The sequence below is a fragment of the Chlamydotis macqueenii genome, chromosome 6, assembly GCF_036417535.1.
Source record: "Chlamydotis macqueenii isolate bChlMac1 chromosome 6, bChlMac1.mat, whole genome shotgun sequence".
Lineage (NCBI taxonomy): Eukaryota > Metazoa > Chordata > Aves > Otidiformes > Otididae > Chlamydotis > Chlamydotis macqueenii.
The window spans coordinates 24,213,255-24,235,701 of NC_141561.1; the positions used below are offsets into that span (position 1 = coordinate 24,213,255).

Here is a 22,447-nt window from a genome sequence, read left to right on the forward strand (position 1 = left end):
TAAAAGCAGTGAGGCAGGTCATTTTGGGAGCGATTATATTCCAGTCCCGGTCACCACATACACGGAGAGCAGGAGCGGGGCGCGGACGGGCGGGCGGCGGCGGCGGCATGAGCGCGGCGTAGAGGCAGCGGCGGCGACGGCGGCGGGAGCAGCGCCCCGTGCCCGCGCCCACGCCCCCGCCCGCCGCTGCCCCCTCCCCGATGAGCTCCTACTTTGTCAACCCGCTGTACTCCAAGTACAAGGCGGCGGCGGCGGCGGCGGCAGCGGCGGGGGGGGAGCCCGTCAGTCCCCCCTACTACGACTGTCACTTCGCGCCCGAGGTGAGCGGCCGCCACGCCGCCGCCGCCGCTGCCGCCGCCGCCCTGCTCTACGGGAACGGCGGGGCCGCCGTCGGCTTCCCGCACCCCGCAGCCGCCGGGGCCGGGGGCGGCGGCAGCGGCGCGGCCGCGGACTTTTACCACCCGTCCGGGGGGAGCCCCGCGGCCGCCTACCAGCCGCCTCCTCCTCCCCCCGCAGCGCCTCCGCCTCCTGCCCCCTGCAGCGGGGTTACCTGTCACGGGGAGCCCGCTAAATTTTACGGATACGATAACTTACAGAGACAGCAGATTTTTACGACACAGCAAGAGGCCGAGCTGGTACAATATCCTGACTGTAAATCGTCCAGTGCTAATATTGGCGAGGAACCAGACCACTTAAATCAGAGCTCGTCTCCTGCTCAAATGTTTCCCTGGATGAGACCACAAGGTTGGACGCAGTCAAAAATTTGCTTCCATCTCACGTCTGAGTTTGAAACTTTCTTTTTCCTCCTCCCGCTTCTTCCTCGCTGCCTCTCGCTCCCTGCCTCTGCCTCACGCTTTCCCTGCCTCTCTCCCTGCGACTCCTCTCCCCGCGGTGCCTTGCGGCAGCAAAGCCCCACGGTCCGCGAACAGAAACCTCCGCGGAGGGCGGCTGCTGCCCCCGGAGCGGCCTTAAAGTCTCCCCTCGGACACGGAGCCGCAGCCAAGACGCTTGCCCGGCTTCCGCCGCCGCCGCCCCATCGGGAACGGTGCAGGGCCGGGAGCCGTCGGTTGCCAGATTATAATAAAGTGACACCCCCCCCCCCCCGAACTCGGTCCCGCAAACCCCGATGTGGGGTGGGGAGAATCCGGGCGCTTCGTGCATTTGTTGCCGCTCTTTTTCCCGCACTCGCGCGTCCGGGCCCTCCGCTCTCCCTGGGCTCTGTTGGGCTCCCCCCGAGGGGGCTGCCGGAGGGACCCGAGCCCCACTCCCTGCCTGCGCTCTGTTCTGAAGGACCACGCCGACCTCCAAAACCCTGTGTTTTTGTTTTAAACAGCAGCACCGGGTAGGAGGAGAGGAAGACAAACATACAGCCGATTCCAAACTCTAGAGCTGGAAAAGGAGTTCCTTTTTAACCCCTATCTGACCAGGAAGAGGAGGATCGAGGTGTCCCACGCACTAGGACTCACGGAGAGGCAGGTAAAGATCTGGTTTCAGAACAGGAGGATGAAATGGAAAAAAGAGAACAACAAGGACAAATTCCCTGCTTCCAGACAGGAGGGAAAGGAAGGGGAGGCCAAAAAGGAAGCACATGATCTGGAAGAAGACAGAGCTGAAGGCCAGACGAATTAATTTTTGCCCTAAAAGTCTTTGTGAAAGGCTATAAAAAATAACCAGCGCCACAGCCCGACACCTCGGCCCGCTTCACCCTCTACGTGGTCCCGTCGTGGGACGAGTGACCCCGTGTCCCTCTGCTTGACATTTCTCTGCTTGGGGTGCTTCACTTGTTTTTGGTTTTGTTTTGTTTTGTTTTTCTTTTAACTGTATCCGGAACAGTCTCTAGATTTACCAGTTGATCTGCTTCTTTTGGAAATTTGATACAGAGTTTGTAGCAATGTATTTCTAATGATATATATATATATATGAATACTTCTCTCTTTTTTTTTTTTTTTGTTGCAACCTTAAAAGACAGTGATTGCGGGAAACGACGTAAACTTCCTAATAATATGTACCAATAAGCAAGCCATTTAACAATGCTTTATTAATCAAGACAAGTGCACTTGTGTTATTTTAAATCTTGTTCTTATCTTATGTTGAGTAAATTAAATAAATTTAATAAATTCGAAGAAAATATCTTAGAAATATATTTAACCTTCTGCTATTGATATTTGATTAAAATAAACCGAATTTATTCGAATATAAATTCTATCGGCTTCCTGATATCCTTTCTGTAATCCACTCCTCCAGCAGCCCTCAGAGCCGAGTTTGGACTAACGTTCCCCTGTGCTTTTCCCCGTCCTTCCTCCGACGCCGGGTGTTTCTGTGGCGTCTGGGAATCGGAACATTGGACACAAAGACTGGATTTCGCTCTCTGCCGCCTGCGTGCCCTGCCACCGCCATTCCAGGGATGGCCAGCCATGGGCTCTGTGGGGCTGAGCCCAAGCTGCGGCCTGGCCCTGGGAGCACCCTCGACGTGTGCGCCCGAGCCCTGCCTTCCCCTTTTCTTGTACACCCACCTCCCCCCTGGGGCTGCGGAGCAAGGGGGTCGCTGCCGTTAAACGCGGCCCCTCGCCCCGCGGAGCCGCCTGCTGCCAGCCCAGCTAAGGGAGACGGGACCGGGCCGTGCGTTGGGTGTCCCCCCCGGCCCCGAGGACGACTCCCGACCTGTGCGGGGTTTCCAATCCCCCCACGCAAACCGCGCCCAAATCAGACCCAGTCTCCCCAGTGGATGGCCGGCCAGCAGAGAAAAGTGCAGGTTTTGTGACCTTGCGCGGGGCTGTAATAGTTTGTGGATGCAAACCACGCGTAAACGGGGAAAAAAAAAAAAATAGAGCTCTTGATTTTGCTTTGTGTTGATTTTTTTTTTTTTTTTTTCCCCCCCTACCTAAACCTTATCGGACCGTTTGGGCGCGTTTCCCGGCGGAGGCCGCAGCCGGCGAGGATAGAGGCTGCCGCACAGCTCCCCTCAGCCACGGGATGGGTATACCTCTCCGATCAGTAAAGGAGTTTAATTTATCTCCCCCTCTCCCCTCCCACCCTTTCCTCCCGCGCCGTGGCGGGGTCCCGCAGACCGCGGTCTAGTGAGAGGACGGCGGAGAGCTGTCCTTTTTAGGCTGAGGTACGAGGTGTAAATCCCCACTAAGATTTCTGCGTCACTTTTTCCACCGCCGCCTCACGCCTCCACTAGTGACAGTTCCGCGAAGGGAACCGCAGGGACGCGCCAGCCCCTGCGACAAACACCATAAATTTAGATTTTTCTGGCGAGAAACCTCTCGGAAACCCCCATCCAAGGGCCTGGGGAGGTGCCGCGGTCCGGCGGCCTCCGTGCCTGCCCGATGCTGCGTCACTCTCCCGCACCCACCGCTCTGTTCCTGAGAACGGACGCGGCACGGCGGGAGCGGGGTCGGGATTCGTACGGTGGATTTGGTTAATTTCGTTGCCCTTCCTCTCCGGCCTCCTAGCCCCACCGAGCCAGGCACGCTTCCACTCCAGCAGCGCGCCAGCTCTAGAGGGAGGCAGAAGCAAGCGGAGCTATTGTTCTGTGTTTGTTTTCATCGTGGCGTTGGTTAAAGGTTGTAAACGCGGGGAAACTGCAGCAAAGCGGTGAAGTAGACATTTCGCTTGCATGGATTTGCATAAATACACCGATACCCACAGTGTCCCGGAAGGATGTGGGGCTGGTGGCGGCAGGTTTAAGGAAACCCGGTCGCCTGACGCGGAAAAAAAAAAAAAAAAAAGCTTTCGTTTTTCAAAATAACACCAGTGGCACCGGCAGGTTGAGTCTCCGGGCAGGGTGTGAGCCTGCCTCCTCTGCTGTCTTTGCGGGCGAGGCTGGGGACGGCGGGGGCCCGGCGGCGGAGAAAGCCCTGCTGCAAAGGCGGGCTGCCTGCGGGGGAGCGCGGGGCCCAGACCTCCACATCCCAGCGCTTCCTAGGCCAGGATTTGTCTGGGAAGAAGCTGCTGCAGTCGTTGTTTTTAATTTCCAGACTAAAATAATAAAATTTAAGTATTCCCGAATAAGATTCCGTTAGCGTCGCTCTCCCTGGGCCGACTGGGAACGCAGCCATGCAGGCAAAAACTGACTTCCTTGTGCGTACATCACTTCCGAAGGCCTAGCGGTAACAGCCATCCTCCCCGCCTTATTTATTAAGAAAAAGGAGGGGAAAAAATCCCTGTAGCTGTTAAGATATTTCCACCCTGTAGCCTGGCTGGTGAATCTCTCCCTCGCTTGTGCTTGGAGTCTCGCTAAGAAAAATAAAAGCGAGACAGAAATTGGCCCGGGCTCTCAGCTCGCCCGCGGTAAAAGCGGAGCCATTGAGCTCCGGAGCAAGCAGGTTTGTTTTTTTTTTTTTTGGCAGGGAAAAGCAGCGGCTGCGCGGGTCGCGGTGGCAGCGGTGCCCGGAGGCCACCTGTGACGGCCTCAGCGCGAATATATCGCGCCTTTGGTTTCCGCCGAATTTATCCGTTCCCGCGTCGGGCGGCTCTGCGCGGCCGCGGGTACTGCGGAACCACCGCGAAAGGTGCCGCTGCCTCGGCCGAGGGACACGCCGCACGCGTGTGATATTCACGGGTGTTTAACTGCCCGAAGCAGCGCATTAAAAAAAAAAAATCCTACGTCTTTCAGAGCGTTTCTATTTTTTTAGCTGTTTTTTTTTCGAGGCAGGTACAATCAATGCGAAGGCCACCGACGGAGGGCCCCGGCTTCTTCCTGAAACAAAAACCGAGCAAAAACACCTAGAAAATTCCCCCTTCGAGCCGAGTATTCCCTGTAGACACGGGGCCGGCTTTATTCTCTTCGAGTACTTTCTGAGGATCGGATTTTCCCTGTTGGTGCCCCCGGGAAGGTTCCTTCGGGGGCGGAGGCAGTCTCTCCCAGGGGGGATGCGGGAAGCCGGGGAGCGGTGACAGCGCCCGGCCCAACCTATGGGAACCGCACGCCTCGGGGTGGGGAGGCGGCTCGGACAGGTTTTGGGTGGGCGACGGCTTCGGCCTCAGTAGTGGGCGCTAAAGGAAATGCGGTTTCTTTTAGGGCCCGGTGGGGTGGGGGTGTGGGGGGACGGGACGGGGAGTGGGTGTAAAACCCCCTTTCGTTGGGGCAAGACACGGACCCACCGGGACAGAGGGGTGTCGTTTGTTTTCCCCCCCCCCACCTTGTGCAGCACCGCAGCCGCTCCGCTGGATCTCGCCCCGCTCTCCGCTCCCCTCTGCGGATCTTCCGCGGCCCGGCCGTGCCCGCGCGGACCCGCCACCGCGCCCGGTGCGCGCAGGCCGCGGGCAGGCGGGACCGAGGGCTCGTCAAGAACGCAGCGCGCAGGCGAAAGAAACATGGCGCTGGGAAGCAGTATGTGCAAAATCCGCAAGGAATTGCAGTAAATTCCTTTTTGTTTGAAGAAAATTTACAACTTGGTAATAGACCTTTTTATGACCTATTTGGGCTCGTCATTGGCTGCGGCTGGTCATGTGCAGGCAGCGAGCGCTTTCATGGCCTTTTCCTGATTTCCCTGGCGAATTTCCCCCTGCATTCTGCCTTCAGAGAGCCTCAGCCCCTCTTTTCCTAACCTTTGTCTGGGCTGAGGTGTATGCCAGCCGCCCTCACATTCCCGCCCCGCTCCCCTAGTCCAGCTGCCGGCCCCGCCACCGCGGAGCAGACATTTCCCCGGCCTCCTCTCCCGCGCCCGCGGAGGGGGGGGATGCGCGGAACCCCGCGCCCGCTGCCGTGCCGCCTCCCAGCCCCCCGCTCCTCTCCAGCCGCTCGGTGCCCCCCGGCCCCCCCTCCTGGCTGCCGTTCTCTCCTCCGGCATACGGATTGCTACGCGGGCGAAAAAATGGATTACAGCGATCCTCCCGGGTTCCTCGGCAGGCGGGCACCGCCGCCAACCGGTAAGCGATCTCGGCTCCCTCGCGGGCCTCCCCGCCGGTCCTCCGCGCCCGCGCACCGTCCCGCAGGGCGCCGGCTGCCCTGCCCTTCAGCCCCGCTCGGACACCTGTCCCTCCGCCCCCCTTATTCTCACTGTCCTTGTCATCGCCACCGTTGCCCCTGCTGTTGCTGCTGCTGTAGTTGTCGTTGTTATTGTTACAGATAATAATTGCGGGCACTCCGCGGGGTGTGTGCGGCCGTTGCGCGGTAGGGCGCGGAGAAGGGGCTGCGGGGCGCGGAGAAGCGGAAGGCAGAGCCTCTCCTGCCACAGGGTTTCTTCCAGTAAAAGGCCTTTTGGGGGGGATTGCTTCCCCCACCACGCGAGTCTGAGGTGCGGTGTGGCGGCGCTGCTGTTTGTTTGCCCCACGTCGGAAGGGCGCTGCCGTAACTGTAAAGCTCGACAGGTGCTTTAGCAGGAGAACCCGGGGGCAGCGGTGGGGCCGGGGGCTGTGCCTGAGGCCGGTCCCGGAGCGGCCGCCCACCCCGCCGGGTCTCGGTGGGAGGCACATGGAGCCAGGCTGGGCCGCGGGCAAGGCGATGGGGCCGGGGTCTCCCGCTCGGCCCCACCGCGGGCTCCTCCTCGCCGGGCAGCGCGGAGTGGGGGCTGCGCCGAGTAGCGGCCGGGAGCGCGGCCCTGCAGCACTGACACTTACCCGCGTGGGAAATCACGCGGGGCTAAATCGGGGACTGGCTACCGGGGGGGGGGGAACCAAACCAAATCAACCAAACAAAAAATCAACAAACCCCAAGTTTATTTTGAATGATGTAAAGGAGATAGAACACTCACGTCAACTTTATCTGCGTTACCCTTTCACGCGTACAGGTCCATATCCGCATTGCCTATATAGGTGTGTATCTACACCTCTGCTTCTCTCTGCAGAATAGATAGTCTTTCGAAGCGTATCATTCGGAACGTATGTGTATTTTACGCATCTCCTAATTTTCAAGACGTTCAGGCACAGTACACAACCCACTGCCTGGTGCGTAGTGTTTGCACCGTTGGTCAGTGATGGAAACGCGTTGCTCAGTGACGGAAACGCACCGTGCTGCCGCACTGCAGGAACTTACCGAATTGCCGTGTACCTCAAAAAGCAGCCACTAATTTAACGGTAGAGCAAACCGCCTGATTAAAGGACACCCGATGAGGGTGGAAAGGCGTGGGACGTGCCCCAGGTACATATTTTGGAGCGGCAGAAGAAATTATTTTTTAATCCACCCCCGAGCCTCTCCCCAGCCCGCTAAGCCCAAGCCCCGCTACGGGTAGCGACAGGATGCCTTTCCCTTCTACTCTGGCTGTTCCCATAAGCCGACCGCCCCGCGCTGCCGAAGGGCTTGGGGATTATTTGAGAAGAATCGTTTTCAACATAGCAACAGTCTTCAGGAGTAACTTGGAAAGTATATGTTGCGGGAGGTTTTGCTCTCAGAATCCCTCCTAGGTGACACAGTAATGATAGATACTCGGCTGTAAATCTCTAAAAAAACCCCCACAAAAACAAAACCAAAAAACTTCGAAAAATCTCGTCCTTGACCTGTTTTGAAATTATTCCTAGCCTGGGGGAAAAGAAGAAAACAAAAGCAGGATGTTCTAACGAATTCTAATGTGCATGTGTGTCTCTGCAGGTCCATATGCTGACACATACGGATACACATATGCATTTATGATAACACTGGTTTATGTGGGAGTTCGGCTTTTTCCCTTGCTAAAAGGCTTCCTTCCTTCCTTGCTTTTTCTCTTTTTCTTTTTTTTTTTTCCTTTCTTTTTTTTTTTCTTTAACATTGAAGCACACATTGGTATGTGTATGCTCTTAAATATACCGATGTGTGTGAGCATTCAGAACAAACTCTGTATGTATGTGCACATAGACATATGGCGCATAAAATGACTGTATTTTTATATATATTTATCCACTTATGTAGCGCGAGAGCCTGTATGTGTGTAGATATGTCGATGTGCTGTAGTTTTCGGAATACAGAATTCTCGTTTTTCACACCTGCTTCGTTCTTCGTTTCCCGACGTGTTCAGCAGAGTTTATGACTCATCCCTTTTCTTTTTTTGTTGTTGTTGTTGTCGAAAGGAAACAGGCGATCCCTAGCCCACGCTCTACTGACGCACAGGCAGTGAAAGAAAAACACCCCAAAATAGCCAGCGAGGAAGGGTAGCCTGCGCTCCCTGGCAGTGCCTGGGTACCGCCGGTGCCAGCCGCCCTTTGGGAAGCTGGGCTGGGCTCCCCGCTCGAAGCCGCAAGCTTCCCGGAGAACCGCAGCCTCTGCTCCCCGAGTCTGGCAGGGGTTTGGTGCAAGGATGGGCGGCGATGCGGGCAGGGGACCCGGGAAATCTGATAAGACTGAGCGAAGAAATAAACACACGCTGAATTTGCCCTCTTAAGAACAGCGAATTCCGCCGATTCATTTATTTCCCAATGCTGTTCCTCTTGCCCCAAACAAATATAATTCTCAAGGGGTGTTATATGAGCGCTGGGGGCAGAAAACAAAACAAAAAAAAACCCACAAAAACAACAACAACAAAAAAAAACCGAACAAAGACAGTATTTCACCCCTCGGTTGGCAGGCAGCTGTTAAAGGTATTTACGGCTCTACTGCAGTGCAGCACTCAATACTGCCGGAGCGGGAGAGGGAAAAACAGGAAGCGAAAGGAAAAGATGAGGCACAATAAATGTTGCAGCAGGTCGTGGGGGCCCGGCGGGGCGCGGAGGAAGGGTCCCTGCCAGAGACAAGAGGCCATAAAAGTGCATTCAGCTGCAGCGGGCTTTACCCAAACCCAGCGCTCGCCTCCCCCCGCCCGCTGGAGAGGGGGTGGCGGGGCGGGGGCAGGCAGCCCGCGTCGCCCACCAGGCGCCCCACGCCGCAGGCGACGCGAGCTGGACCCCACGAGGCTGCGAGGGACAGCACCGCCGCCCGTCCGGCCCAGCCGTCGAGGCTCGGCTGCACCGCCTCTGCTGGCGGGTGGGCGCCCTCCCCGACGGCCCGGTCCGGGGTCACCTGCCTGCGGCTGCTGCCCTCGGGATGCCAGGGCCGGGGCGCGGAGAGAAGCGGAGCGGCCACCGGGGGCGCGACAGGCCCCAGCCGCCACCACCAGCCATTTTGTCTCCGCGGCCTCTTCCAGGAGAAGGCGCTGTAGGACAAGCCTGGCCTCTCTCCCCGCCCGGGCGAGGGGCTTGCCGCCCCCCGCCGCCTGTCCCAGGCCCCGGTCCCAGCCGCCCGCCTGCCGACGAGGAGGCCCGTCGGCGGGGAGGGGGCACGGGCCGGGCTCAGCCGCCCTTCTCGGGTGCCCCGCAGCGCTCCCCAGCTGGACCCGGGTTGTCCCACTGCCTCCAGTGCGCTGGTTTCTCCTCTGCCCCGGGTCAGCGCACCCCTGCGCGCACCTCCGAGCTCCTTGCTTTCTTCACCTCCCGTGCCCCACCGTCCTCCCGCTCACCGGCCCGCCCTTTGATGTTGGGCAGCCGCCGCTTCCTTCCCTGCCACTTTGATGTGGGTACCAGAGCACCGCGGCGGCCCACACCCGCCTCCCTTCCCCCAGGCAGAGGCCCCCGCCCCCGCACATCCCCCCTGCCCGCTGCAAGCCAGGGCCCGGCAGGTTTCCCTGCCTCCGCCTCACCTGTTGCCTCCAGGCCCCATCCTCCACAGCCACGTCCGGGCACGACCCTGCCGGCCCCCTGCCCCCCGGGCCGTCCCTGCCCCAGTTAGGTGCTCCCACGGCCTCCCCTCTCTGCCCCAAGCTCCCCGCCCTCTGCCCCCCACCCACTCCCCCGGACCCGAGGTGCAGCCAGGAGTGCCCCGGTTGGACGCCGAGGTGCGGCTAGCCGCCGCCCTGCCCTCCCCGGAGCTTTGCCGCTGCCGGCCCCCCCCGCGGGCGTAGGGTGCTGGGGGCAGGGGCCCTTGCGTGCCCACATCCTGCTCGACGAGGGCACGGGCTGTGCAGTGACTGCTGAGAGGCCGAGGTTACGATGAAAGAGGAGAGGGTGAGTGCGTTGGATGCTATTGAGGCTCTGGGTAGATCTTAAAAGTCAGAGACGGAGTTTGTCATCTTCTGGCAGTGTGGTCCTCGGGGGAGGATGCTGACCTGCGTGTTTGTCAAGTAGCATGTGATTACACATGCGATTCAATTTCCCCAACCCTTTTATCGCAACAACTACCAGAGGGAAACCATTTATTACCGGGTTACTTCATTCCACATCTCATCCACCTCCAGATCGTCAGCCCCGAATATGAGAACTCGTGTAAAAGCCTGGAGAACGAACCGCCCAGAGCTTCAAAGTCAACTTTCACATCTGCATTTTAGAATAGGAAATGTGAAAATCCTCCCAATCCCCTCTCCAAAATCTCAGGGCTAGAATGACTTCAAATGCAGAAGCATTCGTCTTGTCCCTGGATCACAAGGAAGATGGCTCTCTCTCATCGACTCCTGTCTCTCCCACAGCCTTACCTTTCCCAGTCCCCCAGACTAGTTTGCCACAAGCACATTACCGGCCCGGACCTCCCCTCCCACCCCGTTTGCCAGGGGCTGATGCTCCGATCGCCCGCCCCGCAGTGCTTCTCGCATCCCCTTGCGCATAGCTGAGGGGTAGTACCCTGTCCCGAAATCGTGAGCTTCTCTTGCACACGAGATGTGCCCAGAAGCGGTCACAGGCACGCGGGGAGGACATGACACTCCCCGCGCTGGCACGGGGCCGTGGTCCGCCTGCGAGCCACCCACGAGTCAGCCCCTGCCCGCCGTCTTGGGCAGGGGAGGGCACGGGGAGAAAGGGCCGTGCCCCCTCCTAGGCCGTTAGTAAAGCACGAAAGTGATGCCGTGGGATTAAAGCACTCACGCAGGGCAAGGAAAATAGCGGGATGCGAAAACACCCCGCGTAGGGAAGAGGGAGCAGGAGAGGCGATCAGGACGCCTCTCGCTCTCGGGAGAATAAACGAATCGATCAGCTGTGGTTTGAGCCACCTGAAGAGCACGGTCAGAGCCAGGCTGCCCCTTTCAGGCAACGCCAGACCTCTGTGGCTGGGTTCGGTAGGAAGAGAGCAGACTAGGAGGGACCTCACTCTGATGTCAGAGGCACCACCCGGCTGGTGCCACCGCCTAGCCAGGAGATGAAGCTGTCTCGTTTTTCAGAGCTTCTGCGCGGAGGCACATCCCAACCCGCGGGCCAGGGGAGCGGTCCATCCCTGCTGTCCGCGACCTGTCCCCGACGGGGCGGACACGATTATCTGCCCTCTGGGGAAGGGACGAACACCTCCTTGGAGGCACCGGGAGCTGTTGGCTGCCCCGATTTCCTTGTCTCAGCCATGACAGATTGGGAGTTGGTGCCCGGGTTCCTTTATGCTGTGTGACTGCCAGGGACATTTGACTTCCTGTGCTCGGGCTCCTTGAAATTCTCGTTTGCTAACTCACACCCTACTCCCTTCACACCAGTGCTGTTTTATTGTTTTATAACCCTCCTTAAACTTCCAGTCCTCAAAGATCTTATTGTGGCAGGCTTCACACTTTCTCCCTTTCCAAAGCCCGGTGCCCTTGCTGTTTCCAGCAGTTTGGTCACCTGCAAAGGTCCGTCGGGTATTTGGCGAGCGCGTAGCCCCGGGCACAGTTCGTCCGGGGGGAACCTTTTTTTTTTTTTTTTTGTTCCTGACCAAAATGCCATAAACTTTCGGGGAAGGAAGAAGGGGATCCTCCTCTCTTCGAAGCACCTCTGGGTTTTCTCCTGACGGTGGGCTTCCCTGGCCCCCAGGGGATGTAAAGGAAGGTTTGAACGGCTGCCCACGGCGAAATCAGCGCGGCTGCCATCTCGAGAGCACTGTGGGAGCGCCGACTCCCCTCGCAGCAGCTTCTGCAGAAGGCCGGCACAACGCGGCGGAGCTGACCTTCTGTCCACCTCCTCTATTCCGCCCCTGTCCCGTTTTATAGGGCAGATTCAGGGAACCTTTATTTAGCGAATAAAAGTTTAAAGCCGAAGGTTATTTATGGTTCCACAGAGATGGGTCCTGAGTGGCTATTTAGGAGCACGTGATTCCAATAAACTTTGTTTTATGGCTTGAGAGTTGACAAGCCAAAATATAATTCCCACCATAAATTAGTTTAAGAGCATACAAGTGCAGATGCTTTCGTTCCTGGAAGCAGTAATCGGGAAACGTGTTAGCAGGGAACCGTCTGCGGGAATGCGGCCGTGCAGGCACCTCCGCTCTCGGGTCCCCCCGGCCGCGGGGGGAGCGCGCAGTAAGTCTGGTACCGGCCTCCCCGCTGCCGCCGCCGCCCTCCCTGTGCCCCGGGAAGCTCCATGGGAATGGGCACCAGCTTTGGCTCGGTTTGCGCGAAACAGCTCGGTTGGGGAAAATGGGCAGGGAGAGCTCAGGTGGACAGGACAGCACCGGGACGAGCGGGTTGCTCCCCATCCGAGGCTTCTGAATTTGATGGGACGTCTTATTAGAAGCCAACTTTTTTTTTTTTTTTAATTCGGGAAAAAAAATAGAGAGGAAAGGAATGGTAAGGGAATGATAATATTCCGCTGCTCTAGTAAGCTCTGAATGCTGACAAGAGTGGGCAGAACTAAAAAACCTTCCTTTTTTTTTTTTTTTTTTTTGACAAAAACAGTCTCGGGAAGCTCTATCTAGCGAACTATTAACACGGAGGCAGATGATCTGTGTGTAGTACAATAACTCTCCAAGATACCGTAAGGGGTGAAAATTCGCTTACAGAAAATGAACCCCCTCTAAAATGTATGATGCACTTCAGGAGCATCAGACTGAGCTTGTGTCTTTGTTTTCCTTAACGTGGTATTTGAGTCTATTTATTACAAGATTTGAAGGAAAGTCAAGTCAAATCCGTCCTTCTACAATGCAAACAAAGACACATGTCTCGTGGTTACTGTTAGGTTAATTAGGTGATCTTAAAGGGGACCTATCCTAGAGTTATTAGAGATTTATTCTTACAAAATTGTAGTTCCTTCACTGCTCAGCATGGATACAATGCTGCATGGCATATTGTGACATTTTATGGGCAATGGTTTAGCAAAGGTGATCTGAATATTTAATCTGTAAGTGACTGGACTGCCACAGAACAGAAAAAAAAAAAGGCCTTTGTTATTCTCTTTTTTTTTTTTTTTTCCATCGGCGAAAGAGGGAGGTCTGACTTTTCATCCCTTTAGAAATTATCCGATATAAAATCTCGACTATGAATATCAAAAGTGAAAGATCACACTCCAGGCACAGGGAAAGCATGTGCTCGTAAGAAACTGCCTGACCGCAACGTGGTCCTCATTCGGAAGGGGCTTCCACCCCACTACTCGGCTGCTCGCAGGATTTACCACCAGCTCCGCTCTGCCTTCATCTGTCAAACGTGGTCTGTAACTGTTTTCCAGAAATATCACCCGTATGTGGAATACAACAGTAACAAACGTTTTTATTGCAACAGGTTCGGCAGCATGGAAGGGCATCCACAGTAAGTAACCTCGTTTCTTGTAGAGTTTGCGTTGCTTGAAAATCCCATTTCTTCCCTTCGGACTGGAAGAGTTAAAATTGACGTATCCCTGCTGAACATTGATACTGACAAAAGGAATAAATAAATAAATAGATAAACAAACAAACAAACAAATAAATGAGAGGAAGAAAGTCTGTGTCAGCACGGGAAGGCTCTTGTGGAGTTGGTTTGTGGTACCATGTCATAATCCTGGCTGGCGTTCAGAGCAGAGGCGCAGTCTCCCGGGGGCTGGCCGAAGGGCTGTGCAGGTGTCCTGCCGCTCCCGAGCACCGCGCAGCCCTGCGCACCGGTCCCCTTTCACCTCGCGGGGCCGCGCAGCGCCTCCACGCGCAGCCCTGGCCGGGTCACACCGTGTCCCAGCGCTTCACCACCTTGTCTGCTCCTCCTCTTTCTTCCGGAGGGGACTCAGGGTAGAGCTGTGCCTGCTCCCTAACGTCAACCTGGGCTGGCATAGCCCGGGCTGTGCGAGGCCGTGCTTTGTGCTCATCCCCCGCTACCGGTTCTGTCCGCGCAAGCGAGATCCAGACGTGGATTTAAATGCTGTACAGGCGCGGAAGGGAATGGGTGTCTGAGCTTAGGAGGGAAACCTTCGGCTGTAGGGGTTTTGGCATCCCCGCTGTTCCCGCGTGGGCTGTGCCGGGGGCGAGGGGAGGGCAGCAGCGTGCCGCAGGAAATGCTGCCGAGCCTCTCTGGCTGCAGTGAGGGACTGAGAGCCTGAGTGCTGGTGCCTCAGACTGAGACCGGCTCTTGTCTCGCAAAGAGGAGAAGAAAGGCTGCAATGTGTGGCGACTCTTTAGGGACACACCGCTCTCCCCGCTCCTGCAAGCCCCGCTCCGAGTGGGAGCACGCACAGGCGCGGAGCAGGGTGTGTTTGCGTTTCTACCCATTTCCTTTCCCTGCTTGCTGATAAATAATCTCTTTCACTGCTTCCACCAGGCTTCTCCTTATCTTTTTTTTTTTTTTTTTTTTTTTCCTGGCGCTGAGATATTGGTTTTCGAGCCTTTTAAACACAAACGGCAGAGTCGCCTCCAGCCCCGCAGTTTTAACCGTATTCCATAGGTCACCTTCCTCCCCCCTTAGCTCAGCCCTGCCCTATGTGGATACCCTTGGCATTTTATTCCGGGGCTGGCCCTAAACGTATGGATTACTTGTTTTCTGCCAACGTACATTTAGCATACTGATTATGAAGCAGAATACAAAAAGCCTGATAGATCAAAAGCGTTTTGTATGGGCAGTTGAACAGGAGGTGAATATATAACGCTTTTGTTCATCAATAACTCTTTGGCTTTGACCTGTCTAAGCAAGTCGTGCAATAAGGTGAAACGCAGGTCACGGCGTCTAACAAATATGAAAATGTGCGGAACTAAGCAGAGTGGGGAGCTGCGGATTCCCCGGCCCCACCGCTTCTCCCCGCGCAGCCCTCGGCGGGCTTCTCCGCTCCCGGGGGCTGCCCCAAAAGAAAGCTCCCTTTGAGGTGGGGGGCTGTTACTCTGCCTGTTCAGCTGGGTGGTTAATACCTCCCCAGGGGGGAGGTACTCCCCCTCCTCTCAGAGAAAGGAGGAGAATGCGGGGCGAGGCGCTTTAAATAGTTGGGTGGAGATTTAAATAATCTAGTGCGGGGGGAGGAGGGGGGTAAAAATAAATTAGGGACACAAAGTCGTTTCGGGTTGCACTTGCTGTAAAGAAGACACCACCGCGGCGGTAAGAAAGCAGATGTTTAAAAATAGCATCCCCCCAGATCAGGCAGCTAGGAGCTGGAGCCGGGCAAACAAACTGGTACACATCGCTCGGGTAAACGCAACACCCCCAAATCTGCCCTCCACAGCGGATGGATGTATCACATTCGCCCCATTATTTGTCCTTATGGTGCCTGTTTTAACGAGTGGAGGGAGAGGTTGACCGCAGGACAGCAGTGAGGAGCTGGGTCAGACACGATTAATGAACTTTTGTACTCTTGTGTGCTGCTGTCGACAAAGTAAAAATAATGAAACTTTGTGATATATTTGTAAATTATTTCGGCTGACCTCTCGCCCTGCCCTTCACCATAAACGCTACGGCGGGGAGAACCTGGGAGGGTGCGAGGCTGCGGCTGGCAGCAGCTCCCGGGATGGTAGCTAGACCAGCACGGAGGGATAAAGGTAAACGGGGAAACTCTCTTCTTCCAAGAGCAACTAATTCCAGCCTTTAACCTCCTCTTTTCCACCAATCGCTGTTTCTGTTGTCGGCTATTTTACTTCTGTTTCGATTTTTTTTTTTTATTTCGGAGGGGAGGGGCGATTTCTAATTAGGGAGAATCTCTTCAGATTCATGTTAGCCTAAATAGTTAAAAACTATTTTCTGAATTATTTTAACTACTACTATTCTAAATAGAGCAATTTGACCGGTAACGTCCGTTTTCCGTAGCGAGGACATAAACGGCAGAGCCTTTAAAGTGAGCAGCAGGTCTTTCTGAGAATTTGGTAGGCGAAATTCGTCACTATAAATTGGTGGAGAGTGGTATAACTACTGCAGCAATAATAGCAAGGGCGAATCTTTTCTGAAATCCCACCTTCCTGCAAATCCGTATTTCAGAGCCAAGTCCCAGCAGAATAGTTTGCATTCCTCAGAAGACAGTAAGGACTAAGAGAATTGCAAAGACCTGCTGTATTGTAGATGAAAACAGAACGTTATTACGTTGTCTATATATACCCTGTAGAACCGAATTTGTGTGATATTTATATAGTCACAGATTCGATTCTAGGGGAATATATGGTCGATGCAAAAACTTCACCTTTCTGCAAATGGTTAGAAGTTTAAATACGGGCGGAATCAAAAGGCATGGGCGTGCTGAACACTCAGAAATTACGAAAGTTTTGCTACTTTGCTCCTATTCGCTAGGTTTTAGGACATCTCTTAAAATTTCAGTTGTCGTTCAGTCGTAATTCTCATTGACATTTAAAAATGTTAATTTAAACAGTTAATCTCATCAGAAGTTACAAATTTTCTGTTAAAAAAAAAAATCTACCAGTCAGTGAGTGAATCTTTGAAAAGACACTCATAAATTAGCTAGATATGCCAGACGTTAGCAAAATTTTCCTGTCAAGGGTGCAGATAGCATCAAAACATTTACGACAGCAGCCAAAGCAGCATTCGTCTCGCTGGGATGTATTTACTCGTGCTTCAGGAACGATATTGATGAATGAAGACCGAATTTATCTCATTAAACCCGTGATATTTTTAAACTGGTTAAATGCCGTCTTTGGTTCAACTGATCGAACTTTGGTGGTTACAAGTGAACGGTTTCTTGCCATCTATACGATTTCGCGTACGTACGCGGGTAGATTTGTACATGTACGTGTGCATTTGCGTGAGTGCGCGCGTACGTCCACACACACGGACATCGAGGCTTGGAAGTGAATGAGGAGTTACTGATTGCCTAATTTTATTCAGCAGAACTAAATTCTGGTAACTTTTGGATGACCTCTGCCAGACAAAGACAGGACAGACCTATTGTACGTCATATTGCCCTCTTCTTTGATGGCTGTTCCTTTCCTCTACTCCTGACCGCTTTCCTCCCTCCTCACCCCACTTCAGCCCCTCGCTCCGCGCGTTTCTTTCGCTGTGTTATTTAGAGGGAGGTAACAAACCCCGCCGGTGGCGGGGGTCGGTGAATCAGGCAGCGGGGCATCACGCACGGTGCTGCGGGAGGGGAGCGGGGACAAAAGGCCGGCCCTACCTGCGGGCCGGGGAGAGGGCCGGCGCCCGGGGGCACCCCTGCGTCTGCGGGACCCAGTCTAGGAGGGTGCGACCCGCCGGAGGTGGGGGGGGGTCGATGGGTTACGGGGGTGTTGTTGAGCGAAATCGGTGGAAACGCCGAGCTGCGGAGAAATGCGGTGATGGGCTCCCGCCTCCCCATTGGCCGGGCCGGTCACATGCCCGCCTAACTTTATTCAGTTGACAGCGAGTAGGAGGGCTCTATGGCAGGGGGGGAAAAAGACAACACGAGAAAAATTAGTATTTTCTACCTTCAAGAAATTAATGGCCATGAGTTCGTACATGGTGAACTCTAAGTATGTGGATCCCAAATTTCCTCCCTGCGAGGAATATCTGCAGAGCAGCTACCTAGGCGAGCAGGGGGCCGAGTACTATGGTGCCTCACAGGGCTCCGATTTCCAGCACCAGGGACTCTACCCACGCTCAAACTACGGCGAGCAGCCCTTTAGCTGTAGCAATGCCCAGGGCTCGGCCGTGCAGCCGCGGGGTCACGGACAGGAGCGATCCGGCCCGGCGAGCCACTTCCCCGGCCAGGCAGAGCCTTGCCCGCCGCCTCCGGTGCCCAGCCCGAGAGCCTGCAGCCAGCAGCCGCCCCTCAAAGCCCCCCACGGGCCAGCAGTTAAGCAGCCAGCAGTAGTTTATCCCTGGATGAAGAAAGTCCATGTTAACTCGGGTAAGGATCCTCTTCTTACTTTGCTCTTCCCCCCTGCTCCCCGCAGCCCTCGGCCACGCTGGCTCGAGTCCCTGCCAGGCTGCTGGGCGAGGTTTTTTTTTCAGCCGAGGTAGCCCAATTACACTCGTCATAAATTTTTATTGCTGAGGAAATAGGCTGTTGGCCATGCGGAGCTTTGCCGTGCAGGAGGGAAAAGAAACAAACAAACAAACAAACAAACCCAACCAAAACTCCATTTTAGGAGCCTGCTGGAGGATCCCAGCCTACCTAGCTGCGTGCGCCTGCAGTGCCTGCCTGGGGGTGGGGGGGGGGCGGTGGGGGGGGAAGTAGCCCCTCCATTGTGAGCAACTGGGACGCATCCAGCCCGGCCACACGCTCGCAGCCCGGTCAGGTTTTTCTTTTGTAAAGTCGAAGCGGCAGGTCAAGATTAGCTTTGTAAAGTTGTCCGTATGTTTCTTCCCAGTGAATCCCAATTACAACGGAGGGGAACCTAAACGCTCCCGCACTGCTTACACCAGGCAGCAAGTCCTAGAACTGGAAAAAGAATTCCATTTTAACAGGTACCTGACCAGGCGCCGCCGTATCGAGATAGCCCACACTTTGTGCCTCTCTGAGCGCCAGATCAAGATCTGGTTTCAGAACAGAAGAATGAAGTGGAAAAAAGATCACAAACTGCCCAACACGAAGGGCAGGTCTTCTTCCTCTGGTTCCAACCCCCATTTACAGACTGGTTCCAAGGACCATCAGACTGACTTGACAACTTTGTAGAAGAGGTGAAATTTTCCATTTCATCCTTCGCTTCTGACCAGTACTGTACATAACTGACACTGCCCAAGCAGAACCTGCATGTAGCAGCTAAGGACTCGAGCAACTGTCATCTTTCTTTAAGGTACTGTTGTACAAAGGAGACAAAATGACGCTACTTTGGACTTTATTTTATTTGCCTCTGCTAGCACAACCTAAAAAAAAAGGGTAAAAAAAAAAAAAGCGGGGTAAAGAAAGAAAAGGGTGGGAAAAAAACATCATGCAGGCAGTGGGAATTGGGAAAATATTAAACGAGACCTTCTGTCCACAAAAAGTAATAAATAATTTAAAATGAAACTGTCCTGTGTTTCAGTTTTGAATTCAAAAGTGAAGGTTTGATGCTTTATTCTGGGATTTTTACTTTTGATAGTCCATTTATCCCGTGCAATTTCGGGAGGATGCATTTGGGCAAGCTGAGGACAGGAAATTTATAGCGTAGGGGTTTTTTTTTTTGACATAAAGATTAGTAATTGTGGACTTTTTTTTTTTTTGTGCTGCTTTGCCTTTCTTGGTGTAATGAAAATACTTGCTCATTTCCATAACGTCTCAGAAGATGTGCATAGGAATTAAGTGAAAACGGGTTATTTTGTGTACTGATAGTGTTAGCATATTTATTTATTTGAAACGTAGAAGAGTGAAGATAAAAATAGTCAAACCAAAAATGGGGAGGGGAAGCTGAAATGCAGTATTTCTCCTTCCCAGTCTCATGAACACATGTATAACCTTTACTTGTCTTGAACGTACACAACTTTCTCGTCCCTTTTTCTTTCTTTCTTTTTTTTTATTTTTTTTTAATTTCCTTCTTTGTGAACATAAAAAGCGTCCCTGCTCCTTACCGTGTGCCATCCAGGGCTAACAGGCTTGAAATCTATTTCCAAAGTCTGCTCTGCTCAGCACTGTGCTTTAAACCATCGATACCTCATTTAAAAATTGGGGGGAAAGCAAGGGGGGGGGGCAAAGACCACAAAAACACATCTCCTACACCAGAAAAAATAAAAAGAAAAAACTCGAGTGAAAAAATAATGCGATTCATTCAAAGCTGAAAGCTGAATGCATTGTTTCAATTAAATTTTAAATCTATTTTCTGCCCAAGACAGAGACAGGCTATATGGGTTACTGCTTTGTTTTGTTTTGGTGTTGGCTTGGTCTGGTTTAGTTTGTTTGGGTTTCCTTTTTTTTTTTTTCTTTGTGTGTGGGGGGGTTTTTTTGTTTGCTTGTTCGTTAGTTTGGTTTTTTTTTTTAAGAACAGTTTTGTGTTTGTTTTTTTTTTTTTTTAAAGCAGACCATGACACACGACTGCAATGGCTGGAAATATCAGCAAGTAGCTTTCAGGGAAAGGGAAAAGGCTTGCATGGGAGCAGAGCTGGTCTGATACCCGTGGAATTGTCCCTGGCTGCTGGCTGCATCTTGCCAAAGTTTTCGTGCTCTGTAACCAAACACAGCCAAACCAGCTCCCTCAGCCACTTACACCCCCACTCAGGCGATTTTAAAGCTCAGCCCTTATCTCCTGTACCCTCAGGGCAGCCTGGGAGAGGGACCATATCAAGGAAATTGTAACGAGCTGATCCCTTTATGGAAGGGCAAAGAAGGAAACCCAGAAAGAAGGCTGAAGGGCGGTGGGAAGAGCATGGGGTGAGTGAAGGTGCCCATCTCCGGGCTGGGTGCTTCCCACCAAGGACTCACTGCTTTCTGGGCTCGCTGAGGAAAACGCTGGCCAAAATGGGCTTGAATGAGTGCGAAAATAAAAGGCGAGCTTTTCAACAGGAGTGTATTCGGCTGCATTAACTGTGGCCAGCGGTTAATTTCTGCCCTTTTCTCATCCCTAGAAGTCCGCAAAGTGTCTTGTAAGACTTGGTCTTTTGTTTTAGAGCCTGGAGAAAACTCTTTGTTCTTCCTTAGGGTTACCCCAGTTCTCAGACTTGCACATGGCAATACTTGAATATCTCCACGTCGTGATATTAAAGATGGATATTCCCACATTATTCGCATCATTGTTTCTATGACAAAAAGCACCGAGTTCATACATAGTAAAGACGTCTTTTTTCTGACGCCTTCACGTTGAGAAGCTGAAAAGGTATTTTACTGAAGTTCGGCTAAATTGCACAAACAGGTTCATCCAGAGGACAAATTTTCTATTCGATTAGTTGTATTTCAGCCGGGAAGAGTGACCTCTAAACCCTTAACCTTTTGGACCCAAACTACCCTTCCCTTTCTCTGGCATGGAGAGCAGCTAGCAGCAGCGCTTGAGGAGGGAATTCCTGAGACGAGTTTTCAAGTTTTGTTACCCTCGGTTCCTGTGGTAGCAGTCTTTCGTCTCCAGAGTTGCCCAGAGCCCTCCCTTTGGTTTTCATACGAATCTAGAGAAAGAAAAAAATATAAAAATAAAAAGGAAAATAAAAGCTTATCTGGCTGCTCTTTTTGGAAATCGCCCTCCTGGACACCCGCTGTTTACTTAAAGTCTGTCATAAGTTGGCTGGGAACAGGGCAAACGTGTTATTCGAGAGAGAGCTACCAACTTTGGCATCTGTGGTACAGTTGTGGAAAATAGTGGCCTTGGATAAGCAAATCTTGGCTTTGGGCTTCTTAGCGACCGAGATGGCTCCCGAAGTTAAAGGGCCAAATTCTGCTCCCAGGTTTCCTTCCCCCGCCCGCTCATGTCAAACAGGGATGTAGCTGCAAGCAGAATTTGTCTCATCGCCTTTTGAAATGTTAATATATCCAGGACGAGTGTTGGGTTCAGCAGGCACAGCTCTTACAACCCTGTTTGCAAGCCCCCTTTGAGCAAGGCTCGGGCACTGTGAGTTTAGGTAGTTGTAACTGGGCTGCAAGCTCGGAGAATATGTGAACTGGGGGCAGAAAGTACCAAAAGAAAGGGTTTCCAGCTGTCAATGCTCTGCAGGGTCAGGAATGTCTGTAATAACCACCAGGAGCACCCACTGGTCACTATCTCCAGTGGAAAACGAACCTCAGGTTTATTTTTTTTTGTTGGTTTGTAACACTCTTCCAGAGTTATTTTGTGTAGGAAGGGAAGTCGGTTATTTTTATTTGTCATGGGTGAAACGTTGTGCATTGGAGCCTTTGTTAAACGGTCGGATTGTCCAGCAATACTTTAATCTCTGTCAGAATGTGATGCTTTTTATAGACTTTGCCACTGTTTTGCTGCCATTGATTAAAGCGTTATTTATACTAATTGTCGCCTGTAGTTTTGATGTAAGCCCTCCATATACATTTGAAAAAATAAAAGGTGTGGAGAAATAGATTCTGGCTTGTACCTTGAACAAACAGTCCTTACAAGGTGGGTCTCTCTCCTGTGAAAATGCTGGTCCCTCCCACCATCGCAGTGTTAAAATATGGGTGACTCTGCATAGCATCCTTCCAAATGTCCCTTTGAACAGGTCTGCTGATTGCCCCAGCCATAATGGTGTGACTCCAGGCCAAGCCAGAGTCTATATTTACATTTAGGCTGCAGTTAAAAGTGCCTGTCATCCATTTGCTACTGCTTTGCATTTAACAAGCCCTCCTAGAATGGCTCCTGGATCTATGCATGTGTGGTGGAGGCAAGGAGCCACACCTGAAGTCACCTCGATCCCCACACAGATGAGCGCCTTTTAGGTGAGTCCTGGAAGGAATAAATTCAAGAGATAAATGGAAATTTGAGAATGAAATGCAGTAAGTAGCTTTCCCTGAGCATTAAGCTCCACTTTTTTAGCCAATCTAAACGAAAGATCACAAGAAAACACAAACTTGGAGAGCTTAAATTTTCCCGTGCACCTAAGGCAAACACTTTTTTTTTTCCCCCTTCTTCTCCCCTGTGTAAGCACCT

General features: G+C 53.2%; 3 protein-coding genes across 5 annotated transcripts in view; all 3 read left to right on the forward strand.

Moving 5' to 3' along the window:
• Window positions 1-68: 68 nt before the first annotated feature.
• Window positions 69-2,125, forward strand: HOXD8 (homeobox D8). Of its 3 annotated transcripts, XM_086750949.1 has the most exons (3): window positions 69-320; window positions 597-744; window positions 1,334-2,125. In XM_086750949.1, the coding sequence occupies exons 1-3, from the start codon at window positions 201-203 to the stop codon at window positions 1,627-1,629; spliced, it is 564 nt and encodes a 187-aa protein (XP_086607075.1). In that variant the 5' UTR covers window positions 69-200; the 3' UTR covers window positions 1,630-2,125. The 3 variants fall into 3 exon arrangements, with proteins under 3 accessions (XP_086607075.1, XP_086607073.1, XP_086607074.1); XM_086750947.1 differs by having other exon boundaries at window positions 69-744; XM_086750948.1 differs by having other exon boundaries at window positions 69-744; window positions 1,337-2,125.
• A 3,381-nt stretch (window positions 2,126-5,506) lies between these two features.
• Window positions 5,507-22,447, forward strand: part of HOXD3 (homeobox D3) — a 30,838-nt gene continuing 13,897 nt past the window's right edge. Inside the window, exon 1 of the mRNA XM_086750800.1 lies at window positions 5,507-5,877. The gene's annotated coding sequence lies outside the window, so the exon portion shown is untranslated. The remainder of the gene's footprint in view (window positions 5,878-22,447) is intronic.
• HOXD4 (homeobox D4) lies at window positions 17,412-18,816 on the forward strand. The gene is made up of 2 exons (XM_086751091.1): window positions 17,412-17,820; window positions 18,284-18,816. The coding sequence occupies exons 1-2, from the start codon at window positions 17,412-17,414 to the stop codon at window positions 18,586-18,588; spliced, it is 714 nt and encodes a 237-aa protein (XP_086607217.1). The 3' UTR covers window positions 18,589-18,816.